Raw genomic sequence first — 18,290 nt, forward strand, 5'->3', positions numbered from 1 at the left:
CTATCACTCACTTAAAAAAAACTTGGTCTTTCGAAAATATTTTACAATTATAAGAAAAACAGCTTAAAACAATGAAAAAACAACGTACGATTTTAAAATTCTATATTTGCTATTAGCTCGTTAACTTCATTATTTATTAAAATTTATCTCTTTCTTTTTAACAGTTGTTTTTTACACACACTAAACACCAAACAATTATTCTCAATTAATTTTTCTTAACACAACCAAATAATATATATTTCTCAAAACAAATTATTTTACATAAAACAAAACAAAGTAATGCTGACATAAAACCAAACAGAGATTAGCCAAAATTTAGTTTTTTTTTTAGCTTAAAATTATTTTTTTTTATGTTTTTAGATTGTTTTGATGTACTGATATGAAAAATGAATTTTAAAAAATAAAAAATATATTATTTTAATATATTTCTGAGTGAAAAGCAATCGTTACTATACTCTCAAACACTCCTCAACAAGAAAAGGAAGGAGAGCATACCAACCAATTATTCTCAATTAATTTTTCTTAACACAACCAAATAATATATATTTCTCAAAACAAATTATTTTACATAAAACAAAACAAAGTAATGCTGACATAAAACCAAACAGAGATTAGCCAAAATTTAGTTTTTTTTTAGCTTAAAATTATTTTTTTTTATGTTTTTAGATTGTTTTGATGTACTGATATGAAAAATGAATTTTAAAAAATAAAAAATATATTATTTTAATATATTTCTGAGTGAAAAGCAATCGTTACTACACTCTCAAGCACTCCTCAACAAGAAAAGGAAGGAGAGCATACCAACCAACTAACAGCAAGATTTACAACTGGAAAGCTAATCTTTGAAGAGGTCTCAGAAATCCTAATCCACCTTCGGTTTTTTTTTGTCAAATTAGCAAGGTAAACTTTAAAATTTGAGAGAATGACATCGTTTAAAAAAGATTTAGTAAAATGGTATAGTTTTGACCTTGTCGTGCTTCTGAAGCGCGACATCCACTAAATATCACACTTTTAAAACGTGATATCCATTAAATATCGCGCTTCTGAAATGCAACAACTATATGTTGCTTTTTTGAAGCACGATAACTTAAGATGCCGCGCTTTATAAGCACGATATTAATTAAAATTTAAACAAATCGAACACACAGCGTTGTCTCTCTCACAGAAAAAAAACACCGCCGCCCTCATTTCTCTCCTAAAAAACTTGTTAAACACTTAGATTTTTCCCTTAAATCAACAAAAAAAAATCGAGCTCATCTTAGTCTCTAAGCATCCTTTGATGTTTTTGTATTAAGAATCCATCGTTCCTTTTGTTGCCACCATCACTATAATTGTTGTCGCGATCATTCTTGTAGTCATATAAGCAAGGTAAACATACTACATCGCTATTAGTTTGTATTTGGCTTGGTTGAAATCAAATAATTGTTTAGGAAGAATTTAGGGTTTATGGTGAATTTAAGGTTTGTTGAATCAATGATAAATTAGTTAAAAATACATCCAATTAGAGTTTATTTGATATAGTTGAACATATAAATAAGTTGAATTAATGTTGAATTAATTATGGGTTGCGTTTAATTTAGGTTAAGTTGTCAAATTAGAGATTTTGTGTATATTGTTGGAATCGGCTAATAATATAGTTAAATATGCACATACGTTCATGCAATAAAGCATAAATATGGTTGAATTATGACGAATTGCATGTTTCATTGAATTATTGATAAGTTGATGAATTAAATATTTTCTTGGAGTTAAATTAATTTTCTATGAATTTGTGTCTAAATTAATGCAATTGAGCATAAAAAATATCAATTGATAATGTATCATGAACTATGTTTAATTTTTTTGTTAAGTTGCTTTAACGCTAATTTTAGGAATTTGATTGAATTTGCTATGAATTTCACCAATTAGGATTGAGGAAATGCAATTTAGTTAAAATTACATTAAATTGACTAGAATTTGATTTTTTTTACAAAATATCTAATAACATATTTATGTTATGTCATTACAGTGGCAATATTGTTCCTGAAGTGAACAGTTGTATCACATACAATGGCGGAAGCAGTTTGTTATTAATTGGTAATTTAGGCATGTCATATGTAGAAATGAAATAAATCATTTGTCATGAACTTTGATGGAATTATAATAATATTGATGTTGAAATAACTTGAAGCTGTCAAATTGATGAACAACAATATTATCCTATACCAATTGTGTGAGATTGTAGTTTTAAGACAATGATCGATTCTTTCATTTAAAATGGTTTGAACATGATGATATTGTATGTGATTTGTCGACCAAAATCTATGTGTGTCCCAACTTTTGTTGGTCCTTCAAATTCAGTTGGTAGTGTAGAAATAGTTTATTATCGGATGATTCGCTACAAATGATAAATGATACGATTTTGATAATCCTTTTGCTGATCAATATATATTTAACTATTCTGAGCCTAGCAACAATGAAGATGATGTTGATGATGAAATTATTCCTCTTGTTCCTAAATTTGTAGATGCTTCTAGGTATAGTTTTGTTGTTTCACATGATTTGACACTTAATCATAAACGTATGCAAATAGGGTCTGATTTGGAGGTTAGTCAAACATTTAGTAGTAAAAATGATTTGGTTAATGTTGTTAAACGGTGGCGCATTGCACACTCGGTTGAGTACCAAGTCTAACGGTCAAACTCAACATTTGTTCAATTACAATGTGTGTAAGCACCGGAATGTAAGTGATATTTGTATAGGGGATATCATAAAAAATTGGATTCATTTGAGATAACAAAGTTAAAAGAGCCACACACACACATGATTAATATATGTTAATTGTTAAGTTTTATGTATTTATCTTTTAATTTAAAATTAATGTTTTATTAATATTTGGTTGACTTCTTGTTATGAGATGGTCGAGAGGTCGCATTATATCTTCATAATACTGATGAAGAAAGCGAAGTTCATATCGTAGTGTCCAAGTGGTTAAATGTTTGTCACACTAGACTTGAAACTTTTGGAGATAAACTAACTCTTGATGATCCGTGACAGAGGATGAGGCCACTCAGGCAAGAGCAGGAGCTGAATAAAATTATTCCTATATAGAGAAAACTCTGTCGAAATTTTGATAAAATTGTAAATGTTTTAACTCTTTAAAATTATAAAGTAAATAAAATTTAAGATAAATAAAACTATAATTTTATAAACTTTTTTAGGCTTAAAACACGAAAATAACCCAAAACTCGGTACTCAACCATTTTATCAAATGTCTAACTGTTTCTTAAAATGGTTGTGAACCGTGACATTTCAATAATGTCGCAATTGTGAACCGTAACATCAGTTGTAGTAATTCTAAAACACGATTTGAATCAAATATCACAGAACCATAATATTATTAAAATATTGTATTTTTAAACCATAATATCTTTAAATTGTGTTATTTTTTTTGCTATTTTAACATTAACAATACTCTAAAAGGCGTGGGGAAAGTACTGTAGCTTTCCCCCGCCTTTTATTTTCATTGCACTTATATATTATAATTATTATTATTATATTATAATTATAACATATACTATAACTGTTCATTTTTTTTCGTTTTTAGTTTTTTTTCGTTTTTTTGCCCCTTTTTTTTTGTTTTTTATGTTTTTATGGTTTTTTTTTTTTGCTTTTTTTTTGTGTTTTTTTATTTTAATGAATTTTTTTTGTTTAATTTAGTTTGTTAATGTTAAATTATTTTTTATTTAGTTATCAGACTTTCATGACACGGATCTCGAGTTTGACGAGTTAACCTGAAATTATTTTTTTTGCTTTTTTTCTATTTAATTAATTTTTTTTGTTTAGTTTAGTTTGTTAATGTTAAATTTCTTTCTATTTAATTATCAGACTTTCATGACACGTATCCTGGGCTTGACAGGTTAACCCAGTTAATTCTGGGTTAACCCGTCAATTTTTTTTTTCTATTTAGTTATCAAACTTTCATGACGCGAATCCAAAATTTGACGGGTTAACCTGGTTTGAAGGGTTAACCCAGTTAATTCATATTTTTTTTCTTCATTAATTTTTTCTTCCTGTTGGTTTTTTTTTGTTTTTTTCTTTTTAATTAATCTATTTAATTATCACACTTTATGACATGACCTTACAGTAAGACACACATCCAAGGCTCTTGGGTCCAGTGTTGCAACCAGACTCACTTAAACTTTAGTCATGTAAGTTTAATATTGTTATTAATATTATAATATTACTCTTGGGTCAAGCGTTGCAGCTAGACCCATGGCTTTTGGGTATATCTTTGCAGAAAAACCTCACACTTTTAGTTCTTAGCTTTTTTATATATATATTTTCTATGCAAGGAAAAAAAAATAACCCGTGGTATATGCCTTTGTTTTTTTTTTCTTTTTTAAGCCTTTTACTGTGGACTGCACAGTGCAGTCCATAGTGAAAAAACTAATGCCTTTAGTTTCTTTTTTTTGTCTTTTTTAATTTAGTTTCTTAATATTAAATTTTTTCTGTTTAATTATCAGACTTTCATGATATGGATCCCAAGTTTGACGGGTTAACCCATTTGATTCAGTTTTTTTTTTCTTTTTCTTCATTAGTTTTTTTCTTCCTGTAGGTTTTTTTTCTCTTTGTTTTTTTCTTTTTAATTAATCTTTTTTTTTAAATTTAGTTCATTAATATTAAATATTTTTTCTATTTAGTTATCACATTTTCATGACACGAATCCTAGGTTTGACGGGTTAACCTGATTTGGCGAGTTAACCTAGTTGATTTAGATTGTTTTTCTTTTTTCTTATTAGTTTTGTTCTTCCGATTTCATCTTTTAATATTGTATGCAGTCCGCAGTGAAAAGACTGATGTTTTTATTATTAATTTTTTTTGCTTTTTTTTTGTTCTTTCTATGCCTTTCACTGTGGACTGCACAGTGCAGTCCATGGTGAAAAAGCTAATGCCTTCTTTGTTTTTTTGAATTAATTTTTTTATTTAGTTTGTTGATATTAATTTTTTTTCTATTTAGTTATCAGACTTTCATGACGCGAATCTCAGTTTTGACGGGTTAACCCAGTTAATTCAGATTTTTTTTCTTTTTCTTCATTAGTTTTTTTCTTCATGTTGGTTTTTTTTTCTTTGTTTTTTTTTAATTAATCTATTTAATTATCACACTTTTATGACACGATCTTGTAGTCAGACCAACATCCAAGACTATTTGGTCTGGTATTGCAGCGAGACCCATTTAAACTTGGGTCATGCAAGTTTAATATTATTATTAATATTATAAATATTACCCTTGGATCAGGTGTTGCAGTCAAACTCAAGACTCTTGGGTATAGTTTTACAAAAATACCTAACACTTTTAAATCTTAATATTTTTTATGCCAAATGTTTTTTTTGAGGGGATAGATAGCCAATTTATTCTCCACCTTCTTGCCTTTGACTTTTTAAAGTCACAGCAGAGGGGATAGAAGAAAGTTCCTCCATTGTCACAGACACACAAAATCAAAAATCTACCAACTCCATTTATAAATATATCTGTACTATCACTTTCTCTCCCTCCTTACGTAGACAAAACCTTATCTTTTATTTTATTTTATTTCCAAAACTCCTAACTACCCAATAAAAACACACCACGTTGCACATACTCCCTCCTTCCTACACGTTTCATCAAATAACTGGGCATCACACCACTTCAAGAAACATAGCCGTTATTCAATTCCTACCCTTCTTCCTCCAGCTAATATCCAACAAAACCAAGCCCCCTGTTTTTAATTTCTCACTGACTTGTACTTTGTCTATTCCCTACTCGTTTTCTCTCCCTTTCTCTCTCGCCGGCGGCAACCGGATATCAGTGTTCGCCCGCCGGAGAGGAATCTACTATTATTCGGATTCAAGATAATGAAGGTTTTTGTAAAGACTTTGAAGGGTACCAACTTCGAGATCGAAGTTAAACCTGAAGATACGGTAATTTAACTCTCTTATTTCGCCTAAATTCCTCGATTTTCACGCTAATTACACCCATTAAAACTATAATTCGCGTTTTTAGTGTTTAATTTTTGTAATTAACTGCAATTTAGTGTATTTTTTGAGTTGTTTTTTTTTTCTAGGTTATTTAGGCTTTTACGTGTTTGTTTGTTTGTTTTTTTATCAATTTTTTTTAGCTTCATAATTTAGTATAATTGAAAATGATGATGCTTCTGGTGATTTATTTATTTGTGTTCGTTTTTTATTTTATTTTATTTAATTTAGGTGGCTGATGTTAAGAAAAACATAGAGAGTGTACAGGGAGCGGATGTTTATCCAGCGGCACAACAGATGCTAGTTTATCAAGGGAAAGTACTTAAGGATGATACAACATTGGATGAAAATAAAGTTTCTGAAAGTAGTTTTTTTGTTGTTATGTTAAGCAAGGTGAGTGTTTTTGGTTTTGTTGCTCATTTTAATGATGAAGGGAAAGTCTTTTAAGTGAAAGGAAATGCTGCGACTTTTGAATAAACACAACAGCATAAATCCAATATTCAGTCCTTGTTTTGGAAGTTCGGTTATGTTCATTAACTGCACTTGGAAAGATTTGATGTTTATACAAGATAACTCCTATTGCTTGTTTAATTAATTCTCTGTATTTGCCATGTGAAGATGGGGAAAAGTTTCCCGAACCTACTCTAGATGTGGTTAGATTTGTCGGGGAGTGGAATCTTGTTATCTTTCATTTTCCATGGAAATAAAGGTAGTGAGAGAGGTGCTTGCAGGAGTTGCTTTGTGATGTATATATATATATTTTAGTTTATTTCTTATGAACACGAAGCTTAATATTGTTTTTTGGTATGTTCTTGTAGCTCACGTGTTAAGGATATATTATTGTACCTCAAGGGTTGGGTTCCTCGGTCCTTTCATACCAACATAGTAATGCTGATATTCATTTACCCAGCTTTACCTGTCTTATAAAATATGATATGGCTTCGCCGCTTCTTGTTGCAGATGTATTTTCTGAACTTATTTAATGATGTATAAGAATCCTGTATTGATTTTTGAAATTTTAATAGCTCATAAGCATGGTTGTCAAATTGAGATCAACTTGTGAGTCGGTTTTTGAGATTCTGAATCTTATAGAACTGTGAATTGTAAGATTCAGTAACAAATGGAAAATGGTATTATGGAAGATAAATAACACGCTAAATGTTTTTAAAATTAAGGAAAATTGACCATTTACTAAACAAAATGTGCATCAATTCATTTAATTTATTAGTTCTTAGTCAACTAATGATCCCAAAGTCTTAAAGTTCAACATATTGTTCAATGATACTTGATCATTCTAAAGGCTCTTTAACTTTATTAAAGCAGGGGGTCTAGTAGTTTAACTATTTAGAAGATAGATTTTAAATAAGGCTCTTTAACTTATGATATATTTAAAAGCTATCTTCTAACTAGTTAAACTACCAGACCCCTGCTTTAATATAAAGTAATAATCACCCTTCTCTTTCTTTGCAAAAATTTAATTTATAATTCATTTCAGTTTCAAGTAGAAATATTTATCAAAGAAAATTGCTTATAAGTTGTTGCCATATATGATATCTAGTCTTAACATTCCTATTCTTACCATCTCTTTTACAATTATGAATTTTACATTCATTTTCTATTAGAGTTGTCTTGTAAAACTCACTGAATCGAATTGAATCATCACTGAATCACAATATTCATATGCATCTGCAGTCTACCCAATAATTCACATCGTTTTGTATGTGAATTGAGATGGATCGTAAGATTCAAATAGTGAATCGTAAGATTCTAGCAACCATGCTCATAAGAATGGAATTCTATATATGAATATTTGTACATGATTTGAATAACGATGAAAAATGATGGTAGATTTTCCATTTTAAGTCTGATGTAATTTATTTTTAACCATGCTGTCTGATTGGTAAATTGAATAACATTAGTTTACTTTTTTCAAGTGTGATGCAAGAAATTATATGAATTATGATCACTGATTTATGCATATGCTCAAACATGTGTAGAGTAAGGTTTCATCTGGTGGACCCTCAACTGCACCAGCTGCACCAGCAAGCCAAGTAAGTATAAAATGGTCTCTGACCCTGAGGGGTGTAGCTCAACTGGTCAGGTCTTGAGTTTGCTCCTCAGAGGTCACCAGTTCGAGTCCCACAAACCTCAGGGCCACTGGAGGCTTACATGGTCGTTAACTTCAGGGCTCGTGGGATTAGTCGAGGTGCGCGCAAGCTGGCCCGGATACCCACGTTAATCTAAAAAAAAAGAGTATAAAATGGTCTCTACATTTATTCCCTTGGTTGCAGAATGCAAAGATCCTTTCCTTTATTAAATTTTAGGATGGGATACTTTGGTGTGCATGATTAATTATGTTATATGCAAACACTCATGGTGTTCTAATTTTTACTTTGTTAACATACTTTTTAAGGGATAGCTTAGATTTATTTAGAAGTAAATAGGTTTTTCTGTCTTTCTGGAGGTCAAGATGGCTTTAATCAATCCCCATGACATATGGATACTCTAGGAGATATTTTTCAGCCTAGTTGTAAAAAATCTATGGAGTTCTAGTACAAGATCAAAATTTGGGCAAAACATGCATTAAAGATTATAAGATGATAATTTTTTAATGACATAGCTACACTTTACACATGCTTAAATAATGGATCTTGGGTTTTGCTGTATTAGCTTCCCTTTACTCAATCTCCTAGTTATTTTTGGATTTGTGAGGATCTTAATAGTTTTGGTATCATGAGTTTTTTAAAGGCTTTGCCTTCTATTAAAAGGAACTAAGATGGCGCCACACATTTACTGGGAACAGAAAGTACATGCAGAATAAGAATCTACACGCTGTATAGTATTGCATCACCTACAGTTTGAAAAGTATTTTCCTTGTGCCAAAAGTTTAGTGTCCCAATCTAATTCTCGCCTGTCAAATGCTCATTTATTGCATTTACTTTGGCTGATGGAGTACAAACCCCAGAGGTCCCTATTGCCTGTGCAAAATTCTCCAGTTTTCCCGGTGTAAACATTCAGCTCCTGTTCCAATATGCCTGACATGATCCAAGCGACAGCCACGATCTCATATGCTAATTCCATAAAGCTCTACCCCACGAATGATACCAACAAGTAAAGGATTCAGCTGCTTCCTTGCAATGATAGCACTGATTTATCCACACCATTCCCTTTTTGTTGTATTTATCCATAGTTGAAGTCATACCCCCAGCACCCCTTGTTAAGCAAAGGACACTCTAAATGTGACTTTGATTTTCCATATGGCTCTCCAAGAAACAAAACTCTGCCAAGATGTTCTCATCATACATGCATTTTAATTTTATTGGCTTAACAAATACCCATTTATTTAGATATCTTTTGATTTTGGAAGAGGATAACTGTAGTATTTAATTTTACAGATCTTAAACTTTTTTGCATTCTTCTTTCATCTTTTGTTTATTTTCATAACAAGCAGCAATTAAAAATGCTCTGTTAATAAGATTCAAAGTGTGTTGTTAAGCTGCATCTGAGGTCAATTAATGCAACTGCTTGCTGCACAGGCCCCCCCACCTGCGAGTTTAACAAATGCCCATTTATTAGATATCTTCTGATCTAGGAAGAGGATAACTGTAGTAGTTAATTTTACAGACCTTAAAACATTTTTGCATCTTTCTTTCATCTTCTGTTTATTTTCGTAACAAGCAGCAATTAAAGATGCTCTGTTAGTAATATGATTCAAAGTGTGTTGTTAAGCTGCATCTGATGTCAATTAATGCAACTGCTTGCTGCATAGCCCCCCCCACCTGCGAGTTTAACAAATACCCATTTATTAGATATCTTTTGATTTTGGAAGAGGATAACTGTAGTATTTAATTTTACAGATCTTAAACTTTTTTGCATCCTTCTTTCATCTTTTGTTTATTTTCGTAGCAAGCAGCAATTAAAGATGCTCTGTTAGCAATATGATTCAAAGTGTGTTGTTAAGCTCCGTCTGAGATCAATTAATGCAACTGCTTGCTGCACAGGCCCCACCTGCGAGTTCCTTGCCTTCTAATGTGACACAACCATCAATAACATCTCAAGCTCCTGTACCAGCTGCTGCTTTGTGGGTTTTGAATTTAAAGCTTTTTCTTTTTCTTTCTCTGTTTTGTTTATATCAGAATATCTTTTCATTTTCTGCCATTACTTGAGTTTGTATTTTTCTGGTCTTTTTTTTTTTTTTTAAAGTTGTGAATCTTGCAGGCCACAATCTGCTGCTGAATCCAGTCCTGCTGTAGTTACTTCAGCTCTGTGAGTATTTTCTTGTACTGTTTTTTAACCAATCTTCTTTACTATCACTGTTAAGGGGCATGATACAATGATCATCAAAAACATATGTTTCATTATCTACAGCTTTCATAATTCAAGTCACTGGATTTTGTACGCATCTTGAGCTTGAATTTGATGGTTTCCCTTTTCAATTTCCTATCTTTTATGTCATATGTCATGTTTGGACATGGATTTCTTTTTTTTTTTTTTAATATGCGAGTTTTTTCTAAGAGAAAAGGTTAGTGATAAAAAAGAAAGATCAGCAACAAGAAACAGATGCATTGATCATCATGGCTTGTAAAAGAGATGTAAAATTCATATGTTAGCTGAAATTTTAGAAATCAATATTGTTTTCACTTCCTTTGCTACTAGGGTAACAATCTATTTTACATCCTTACTGATTTAAAATATTTAATTTTAATGGTCAACAAACATAATACGGATGCAATTGACACTCCTATGAATAAGAAAATTATTTGTAGCCCTAATGTTGATCGCGGAAAATACATAGCCTATCAACTTTTGATATTATTTGGTAATAAATCTTCATTTGATCAAGAAATCTGCCAATTAAATCTTTAACTACTTTAAGTGATTTTTAAATTAGGCAATGAATTGAAATTTATTGTAAGTTCCTTGAGTTGTTGAGTTCGTTTACACACAATTTCAAGTTATTAAAATCTTGAAGATGACATAACCTATTTCAATTTATAATCGCAAAGGAAACAACTGTTTATTTATTTAATTTTTAAATTCTTGAGCTGTATTGCAATCAAAACTAGGACTCTCAAACTGACAATACTTATTCTGATCGGATTCTTTATGCTTTTAATGAGAACTACAAATCTAAATTATTAGTGGGGCCATGCTAGCCAACTACAATAAATCATCTATAACATTTAATGAATATGATTAAGTTGGATTAAAAAGTTGACATGTGGCCAAAGGAGGTTTGAGATTGGTGGGTGGAATGCTTGATATTTGGCCAAGTTTATACTAGTGCTTTGGGTAGTAGAGTTTGTGAAGTATATATGGAAAAGGAGGGAGGAATATGCGTTGACAGTTTTTTGTCCTATGCATTGAATTATTTTTTCTACTCCCTATTATGTGATAAATTATACGCATCTGAATATAGTTTTTATTATGTGATAAAATGTACATATATAATATCAAGTTTGAACCCAGTCTTGAGATTTCTTGCAAAAAAATCATTTTATTTCTTGTTCATGGAGAAGATGCATTCATATCCTGATCTATAATTTGAATTTCAAGATTTTGTACTTATTTTTTTATCTCATTTTTTACTCTTTCCAAATATTATTTAGACAACAATTATGTTTTTATTATCTGATTTTTTTTTCTTTTCATAATCATGAAATTACCATTGGCATGTATTATATTCAATAATAACCATATAAATGAAAGTTGATCTCAAATGGAATATAACTAGCTATTTGACCAGTGCTACGCCACGGGTCAGATATATTTTTTCCTATAAAAAAATTATATGTAGGCTTTTTCGACTCATATTTGTTCATTGAAAAATTATAAGTGTAAATAAAAAAAAATTCATGTATACATGTAATCAAATAAATCGAGAACTGTATGTAAAAAAATAAAAAAAAGTCATTAACGATAAACAAAGACAAAAATGAAAAAATCGATAGATATATTTATAGATCAAGATATTTGATTTTGCAACACGGGACTTTGACCCAGTTGTGGTGAATGACTTTGTTTACCAAAATTAATTTTTTATTTAATCAAATGATAATAGAAATAGATACACGTGAAATGTATTGAATTTGTTTACTAAAATCAAATTTTTATTTAATTAAATGATAATAGAAATAGATACACATAAAATTGATTGAATAAAATAAAAGGAAAAAAAAAATACTATGTATAAGGTTATACATATTATCTAAAAATAAATATTTTTTATTTATATTAAACATAAAAAAATTATAGATGAATTAGAATAATCTTTTCAAAAATTAAATGCATACAAAATAACTAAAAAATAATTGCTATTTAAAAGAGACTATATAAACAAAATAAAAGAGAAAAGAAGTATTAATTTAAATATAAATAATTTTTTTTTAAAAAATACATATAAAAAAGCATCAAGTAAAAAAAAAATTAGGACTAACCCTAATTTTTTTTTTGAAAAAAAAATTACATAAGATGACGGCTAGATTCCGTTCTTTTTGGTGGTTGGTAAATCGGGATAGAAGCTTTTTGACTTTAAAACCTATTTTTCAATTTATTTTTGATCCAAAACACTTGAAAATACCATTGGAACTTTTCTAAACCCATCCATGGCCTAAAAAACCTTAAAAAGCTATTCCAAAACGTGAAAGCAATGCTAAACCAAAAATATTTTCGAGCTCATATATATTATTTTAGGCATTTTCAAGATAAAAAAAACACTTAAGTTGAACTCCCCTTATCAAATGAAACTATTTGACATAAAGATCGATTGTTTTGGTGGCTGAAAACGGTGTCAACGATATTTTTTTCTTTACCCTGGAATCCGACAACTTTCTCTCTCATCTCTCAAACCGAGAATAAAAAAATAAAGTTTTGGATCAAAATTGATTTTCGTTGGAACTTCAAAAATTGAAGGGACCCAATTCTTATAATTAGTAAATAATAAGGACTAAGTTGAACATTTTGTAAAAATTTAGAAAAGACCACCCATCTTCTTTGAATGTTTCATTTTAGTTCTTTATCTTTCAATTTGACAATTCTTTAACAAATTTAACCAAATTAGACTCCAATTAGGCCCTTAAAGGGAAAAACAAAAAAAAAAAAAAACAAAAAGAAGAAGAAGCTCATGGGCACAGTGAATCCATAGTGCCCATGAGTTTTAGTCTACAGTGTTCCCCCCACGTCTTTTAGAGTTCTCTCTATAATAATTAGTAAAATAAAAATATCTTTTTCATGAGTTCAGTTAATTGAAATTTTTTCATGGCTAATTCTATATTCAATTGAGTTTTTATTTATCATGTCAATAATTTTATTATTTGGATTGTCAATCTTCAACTATTAAATATGGTATATGTATTTAATTAAACTTGTTTTTATTACATTCACATGTTGAATCAATTTATATAATATTTTATATGCTTATGTATTTTTATTATTGATTAAAATAATATGTATGTTTTCTAGAAAAGTTTGGAGAAAAGGCAATAAGTAGAAAAAAAATTGCTAGTGGTCTAAAGGATTTGAGATTATATCTTGATCTAATAAATTTTGCTATGATTTACGTCAAAAATTTAAAAAAAATTGATGCTCTAAAAACTAAAAATAGACAATAAAAGAAATAAAATCACAATAAACCAAAGCAACGTGAGGTTTTGTATGTAGTTAAATAATAAAGTGTTTGGTTAACATGTGCAATTCGTTGTGTTGTTATCAATCAAATGAAGAAAAATGACACGTTTTAAAGTTTTATTTTAATAATAAAATGTGTTTAAAAGTGAAATTAACAAGGTATCAAATAGCAGTTAAAATTTAACTAATAATATATATATTTTTTCTTTTTTTTTTCCCTGTCATTGAAGCAGTTTAGATACAAACATGTATGGGCAAGCAGCATCAAATCTCGTTGCAGGAAGTAATTTAGAAGCAACCATTCAAGAGATTCTTGATATGGGTGGAGGAGACTGGAACCGAGAAACAGTTGTTCGTGCTCTACGTGCTGCATTCAACAACCCTGAACGAGCTATTGATTATTTATACTCTGTAAGTCATTTAAAAACTGTGGGTCTATAATTTTGTAACTTGGTGACTGGATCTAGGTTATGCTCAGTTCTATTCATCTTTTTCTTCACAAATCTTGTAAACTAAAGAGTGTTGGTATATATTGTCCTATCTTCAATATTATCAGATCATCTTGAGCTCTTCTATTTCCCCTGTATCTTCTCATTGTCTTTCTTGTATAATACTGTTAAACCTTAATAGCAGTATGCTGTTTAATATTTAGGTTCATCCAACCTAAGACCTGTACTTTGGCAACAATCCCCACTTCGCCAAAAAAAAACATTTTTTCCCTCAGAAGTCTCTGTTACCTCTATTTGTTATGCATCAACATTTTGTATGTGAATTAATGATAATGAGATCAACATTTTCATATTTTGATTCAGAGCCCCCCCCCCCCCCCCTTTTTGGTGAGATTTTAGTTTGTTACAAGAGTATTTTACTCTTGTGTGTTGTGTTTGTTTATATATTATTATAGTAGTGGTCATTTTAGCATTTGGTTTACAATACCAGGGTATTCCAGAGCAAGCTGAAGTTCCACCAGTTGCCCAAGTTGTCCAAGGTCCAGCAAGTGGCAACGCTGTGAATCCTCCAGCTCTGGCTCCACAACCAGTTGTGGCTCCTAATAGCGGTCCGAATGCAAATCCACTAGATCTCTTTCCACAGGTGTGTATTTCTTTTATATGTACTTTCAAAGCCTCATTAGGGTGGGTCAATTGATGAACATGATTCTTATGGAACTAGGGCCATCACAGTACGGGTTCTAATGCTGGTACAGGCAACTTGGATTTTTTACGCAATAGCCAACAGGTATTGAATATATTTATTGTGGATCTATGTAATCATTAATTGGCTTGAAGTTTCTTATGCAACCCTCCTCAATTTCAGTTCCAAGCCTTGCGAGCTATGGTGCAAGCAAACCCTCAAATCCTACAGGTACCTAGTAGGATTTTAATTCATGTGGTTGTTTCTCCTTGTTGCCATACTTTTAGGTGCTAACCTAAAGATGATCAATGACTTTTCATGTATTGCAGCCAATGCTTCAGGAGCTAGGGAAGCAAAATCCATACCTGATGCGTCTCATTCAAGAGCATCAGGCTGATTTCTTGCGCTTGATAAACGAACCTGTTGAAGGAGAGGGGTGAGATGAATCTGTATTTAGAATGATATATACACAGAATTCCCTGCATGTGATTCTAAATTGCCTTTACTTAATCAGGAATGTGCTGGGCCAATTGGCCTCTGCAATGCCACAAGCAGTGACTGTCACCCCTGAGGAGCGCGAGGCAATTGAACGTGTAAGTTCATCGCTCGACACAATATATTTCTTTATTATTGGTGATGAATTTCATTCATCACTTAACATTTGCAGCCAAGTCACAGTTTTGAAGTTCTCTGTCGCATAGATTTTCATGTATTGCAGGAATTTAATTGATATTTGCGCCTTAGGTGCAAGGTGTTCAATGCCACATGCATTGAAATCCTTGAATTATCTTTTGCATGCATCTCTGAAAACTCACTTCCATGGTTACTTGATGTCTTCTTGCATTTAGAATTGTGCATTTAATCAGATCATAATCTCCTTTCTCTTGCTTTTGATGCTTAAGAGCGCACATGATGAAAAACCGAAGAGCTTGATAAGTCTCTAATTTCCTATTTTTAAAACAATCTTTTCGTTGGTCTACTACATTGATAATGTCGATTTGGCAGCTTGAAGCAATGGGCTTTGATCGAGCCATAGTATTGGAGGTGTATTTTGCATGCAACAAGAATGAAGAACTGGCGGCCAACTATCTATTAGACCACATGCATGAATTCGACGAATGAAACAAGTGTTCCCCGTGTCTAGTTGTGTCATATCTCAAACTGTTTTACCTTGTGGAACCTCGTGAGCAGAGACAGTCAAAATGTTGATGTCCCCATTTTATCCATGGACAAACATAGCACCTTCTGCTTTCGTTGTTTTGAATATTCAGCCATCATAATATCATAAATGCATAATTGTGTAACTGTGTTTATGGGAATTGTGGTTTTATCCTGTATCTCTTATTCCAAGACCACAGAAGCATCCGGCTTTCGGGCAACAAGGCTCGTAGGATGACTGGCTTTTTATTACACTTGTCTTCGTAGCCTTTGATGGTGCTTTCAAATCTGTTACTTATTGCGAGACATGCTGCCAGTTATGGTGACCAATGCACAACTTTCTCCCGCGTGAAGGTAACACTGAAGGTAATTGAAATAAGTGCCTCCTAACCTCAATATTCCACGTCGAATGTTCACGTGATATTCTTCATACATTTATAAATAAAGGTAATCAAGATAATATTAGAAAAATTACGATACATGATTTTTTTTATATATATATATATATATATATATATATATATATATATATATATATATATATATATATTCAAAGTTTGGACGTCTATAATATTCATAACATTAATTAACACCAAACTGATTATGCTTAGTGTTTCACTGTACACTACATACGCCTTATTACATTTTATTTTGGATTGCAATAGTGTCATTCTTTTTTGTTCTCAATTCTTTTTTTCCTTATATCCGTGCATATATCCGTGCATATATTATTTGTGGTGTTTTTTGGGTTGGTGGTAGCTTATATTTGCATTTTCTTGGTAATTAAAGCTTTCTAACAGATTTTCAAACACGATTAAACGTTGATTAAATGAGATGGAGTTTGAATTATATCATATTTGATCCATATTTTTTTTCATTTTTGTCTTGTTGCAGTTCTTGTATATATAGAGAATATAGAGAAAGTCGTTGAAAAACATAGAGAAGAGAAAATATTTGATAGGCCATAATTTAGGCTAATAAATGATGTGTTTCATTAAGTTTTTATTTTTATTTTTAAAGAGGAGTTTAATGAAGTTGGTTTTGCCTTTTAAACATGCTAAAAAATAGATTGAGGCTTGTGAACCTTCTTTGATTTGATTTGATTTGATTTATGGTTTGCAAATTGATTAAAATATGTTTTAGGGTTGGAAATTATTTTATACATTTTATAATGTTTTTAAGGTATTTTTAGGTTAAAATAAATTAAATTTTAGGTTTTTGTGAAGTAAAAGGTGATGTCATTTCTATTAAAAAAAAATGTTATCCACTCGTTATATATATAAAAAAGCTAGGTGGGCGGGCACAATGGCCTTTGTTTCTAAGCTAGTTCCTGGCTGCTAGACTTTATTTTTGTAAAATAGCCCTAAATAATTTTTTTAAATGGAATAATATATATTTAAATAAATTTATTATAATGATATTTAAAGAATTATCCAGTTAGAGATTTTTCATGATAACATTAATAATTATTTTAAGAATAATTATATATTAATATATATATTTTTAAAATTGTATATTAATATTAAATGATAATAAAATATCTATTTTTTATTTTAAAATTTTTATATACTTTTCTAGACGTATTATTCTTATATTTTTGTATAACTGCGTAAAAAGGATTGATTCTTGATTTTTTTTAATTGAAATTTGTTTTTATAATTATAATAATTTTTTATTTAAAAAGAAAAGATTTTAATAAAAAAAACACTTTTTTGCCAAAACAAAAAAGAAATACATGAATAATGAAAAGGGAATTTTGATTATAAAGATAAATGTTCTCTCTTTAATTCAAATCATTAGAATTTTTACTAATATTTGCTTAATTGTCATTATTTCTTATTAAATAATTATGTTGTTAATAAAAAAAATTTGTAAAAAAAAAATACATAATTAAGAAAAAAAAATGTTTTTCCCCTCTAGAATCTTAATTACTTCTTTTTTATTAATATTTATTTTAATTGTATCTTTAGAATAGATTTTGAAAAGTGTTCCTTGACCATGTGCGGACACTATATTTAATTAGTTCATACGGAACCTAAATAAGTTAGCATTTATATCAAACATCCTTCTGTACATATCTCTTTTGATAAATAAATAAATAAAAAGACATATTTGGAGACAGTACAATTGCCATCTCTAATCGTTTAGAGTATTGCTGCCTTAGACAGGAGTCCATGCTAATAGAGCTAAAGGTCATTGGGATTTATAACATTAATGGAACCAGTGGAGAACTGGGATTTACTGCCTTTTTCTTTCCCTATACAAAAAATAGAAAAAAAAAAAATTCACAATCAAGTTGGGCTGACCATTCGAGTCCCCGAGGTTATGATGAAATCTTTACCATCCCAAGTTGACGTAATTTCCAAGATGCTCGAATTGAG

At 30.2% G+C, this 18,290-nt stretch overlaps 1 protein-coding gene across 5 annotated transcripts; it reads left to right on the forward strand.

Moving 5' to 3' along the window:
* Nucleotides 1-5,628: 5,628 nt before the first annotated feature.
* LOC7477421 (ubiquitin receptor RAD23c) lies at nucleotides 5,629-16,055 on the forward strand. Of its 5 annotated transcripts, none has more exons than XM_024599191.2 (12): nucleotides 5,633-5,940; nucleotides 6,226-6,387; nucleotides 7,992-8,045; nucleotides 9,996-10,075; nucleotides 10,213-10,260; nucleotides 13,851-14,031; nucleotides 14,560-14,712; nucleotides 14,791-14,856; nucleotides 14,935-14,982; nucleotides 15,081-15,187; nucleotides 15,266-15,344; nucleotides 15,757-16,055. In XM_024599191.2, the coding sequence occupies exons 1-12, from the start codon at nucleotides 5,875-5,877 to the stop codon at nucleotides 15,871-15,873; spliced, it is 1,161 nt and encodes a 386-aa protein (XP_024454959.1). In that variant the 5' UTR covers nucleotides 5,633-5,874; the 3' UTR covers nucleotides 15,874-16,055. The 5 variants fall into 5 exon arrangements, with proteins under 5 accessions (XP_024454961.1, XP_024454960.1, XP_052307999.1 ...); XM_002305777.4 differs by having other exon boundaries at nucleotides 13,854-14,031; XM_024599193.2 differs by lacking the exon at nucleotides 6,226-6,387 and having other exon boundaries at nucleotides 5,629-5,940.
* The last annotated feature ends 2,235 nt before the right edge of the window (nucleotides 16,056-18,290 follow it).

This window comes from Populus trichocarpa, chromosome 4 (genome assembly GCF_000002775.5).
Source record: "Populus trichocarpa isolate Nisqually-1 chromosome 4, P.trichocarpa_v4.1, whole genome shotgun sequence".
Taxonomy (NCBI): Eukaryota; Viridiplantae; Streptophyta; class Magnoliopsida; order Malpighiales; family Salicaceae; genus Populus; species Populus trichocarpa.

Coding starts and splice junctions, on each gene's coding strand:
- LOC7477421 (XM_024599191.2), top strand. CDS start 5,875: ATGAAGGTTTTTGTAAAGACTTTGAAGGGTACCAACTTCGAGATCGAA. Junction 6,388..7,991: donor TTGTTGTTATGTTAAGCAAG/GTGAGTGTTTTT, acceptor AAACATGTGTAG/AGTAAGGTTTCATCTGGTGG. Junction 14,032..14,559: donor CTATTGATTATTTATACTCT/GTAAGTCATTTA, acceptor TTACAATACCAG/GGTATTCCAGAGCAAGCTGA.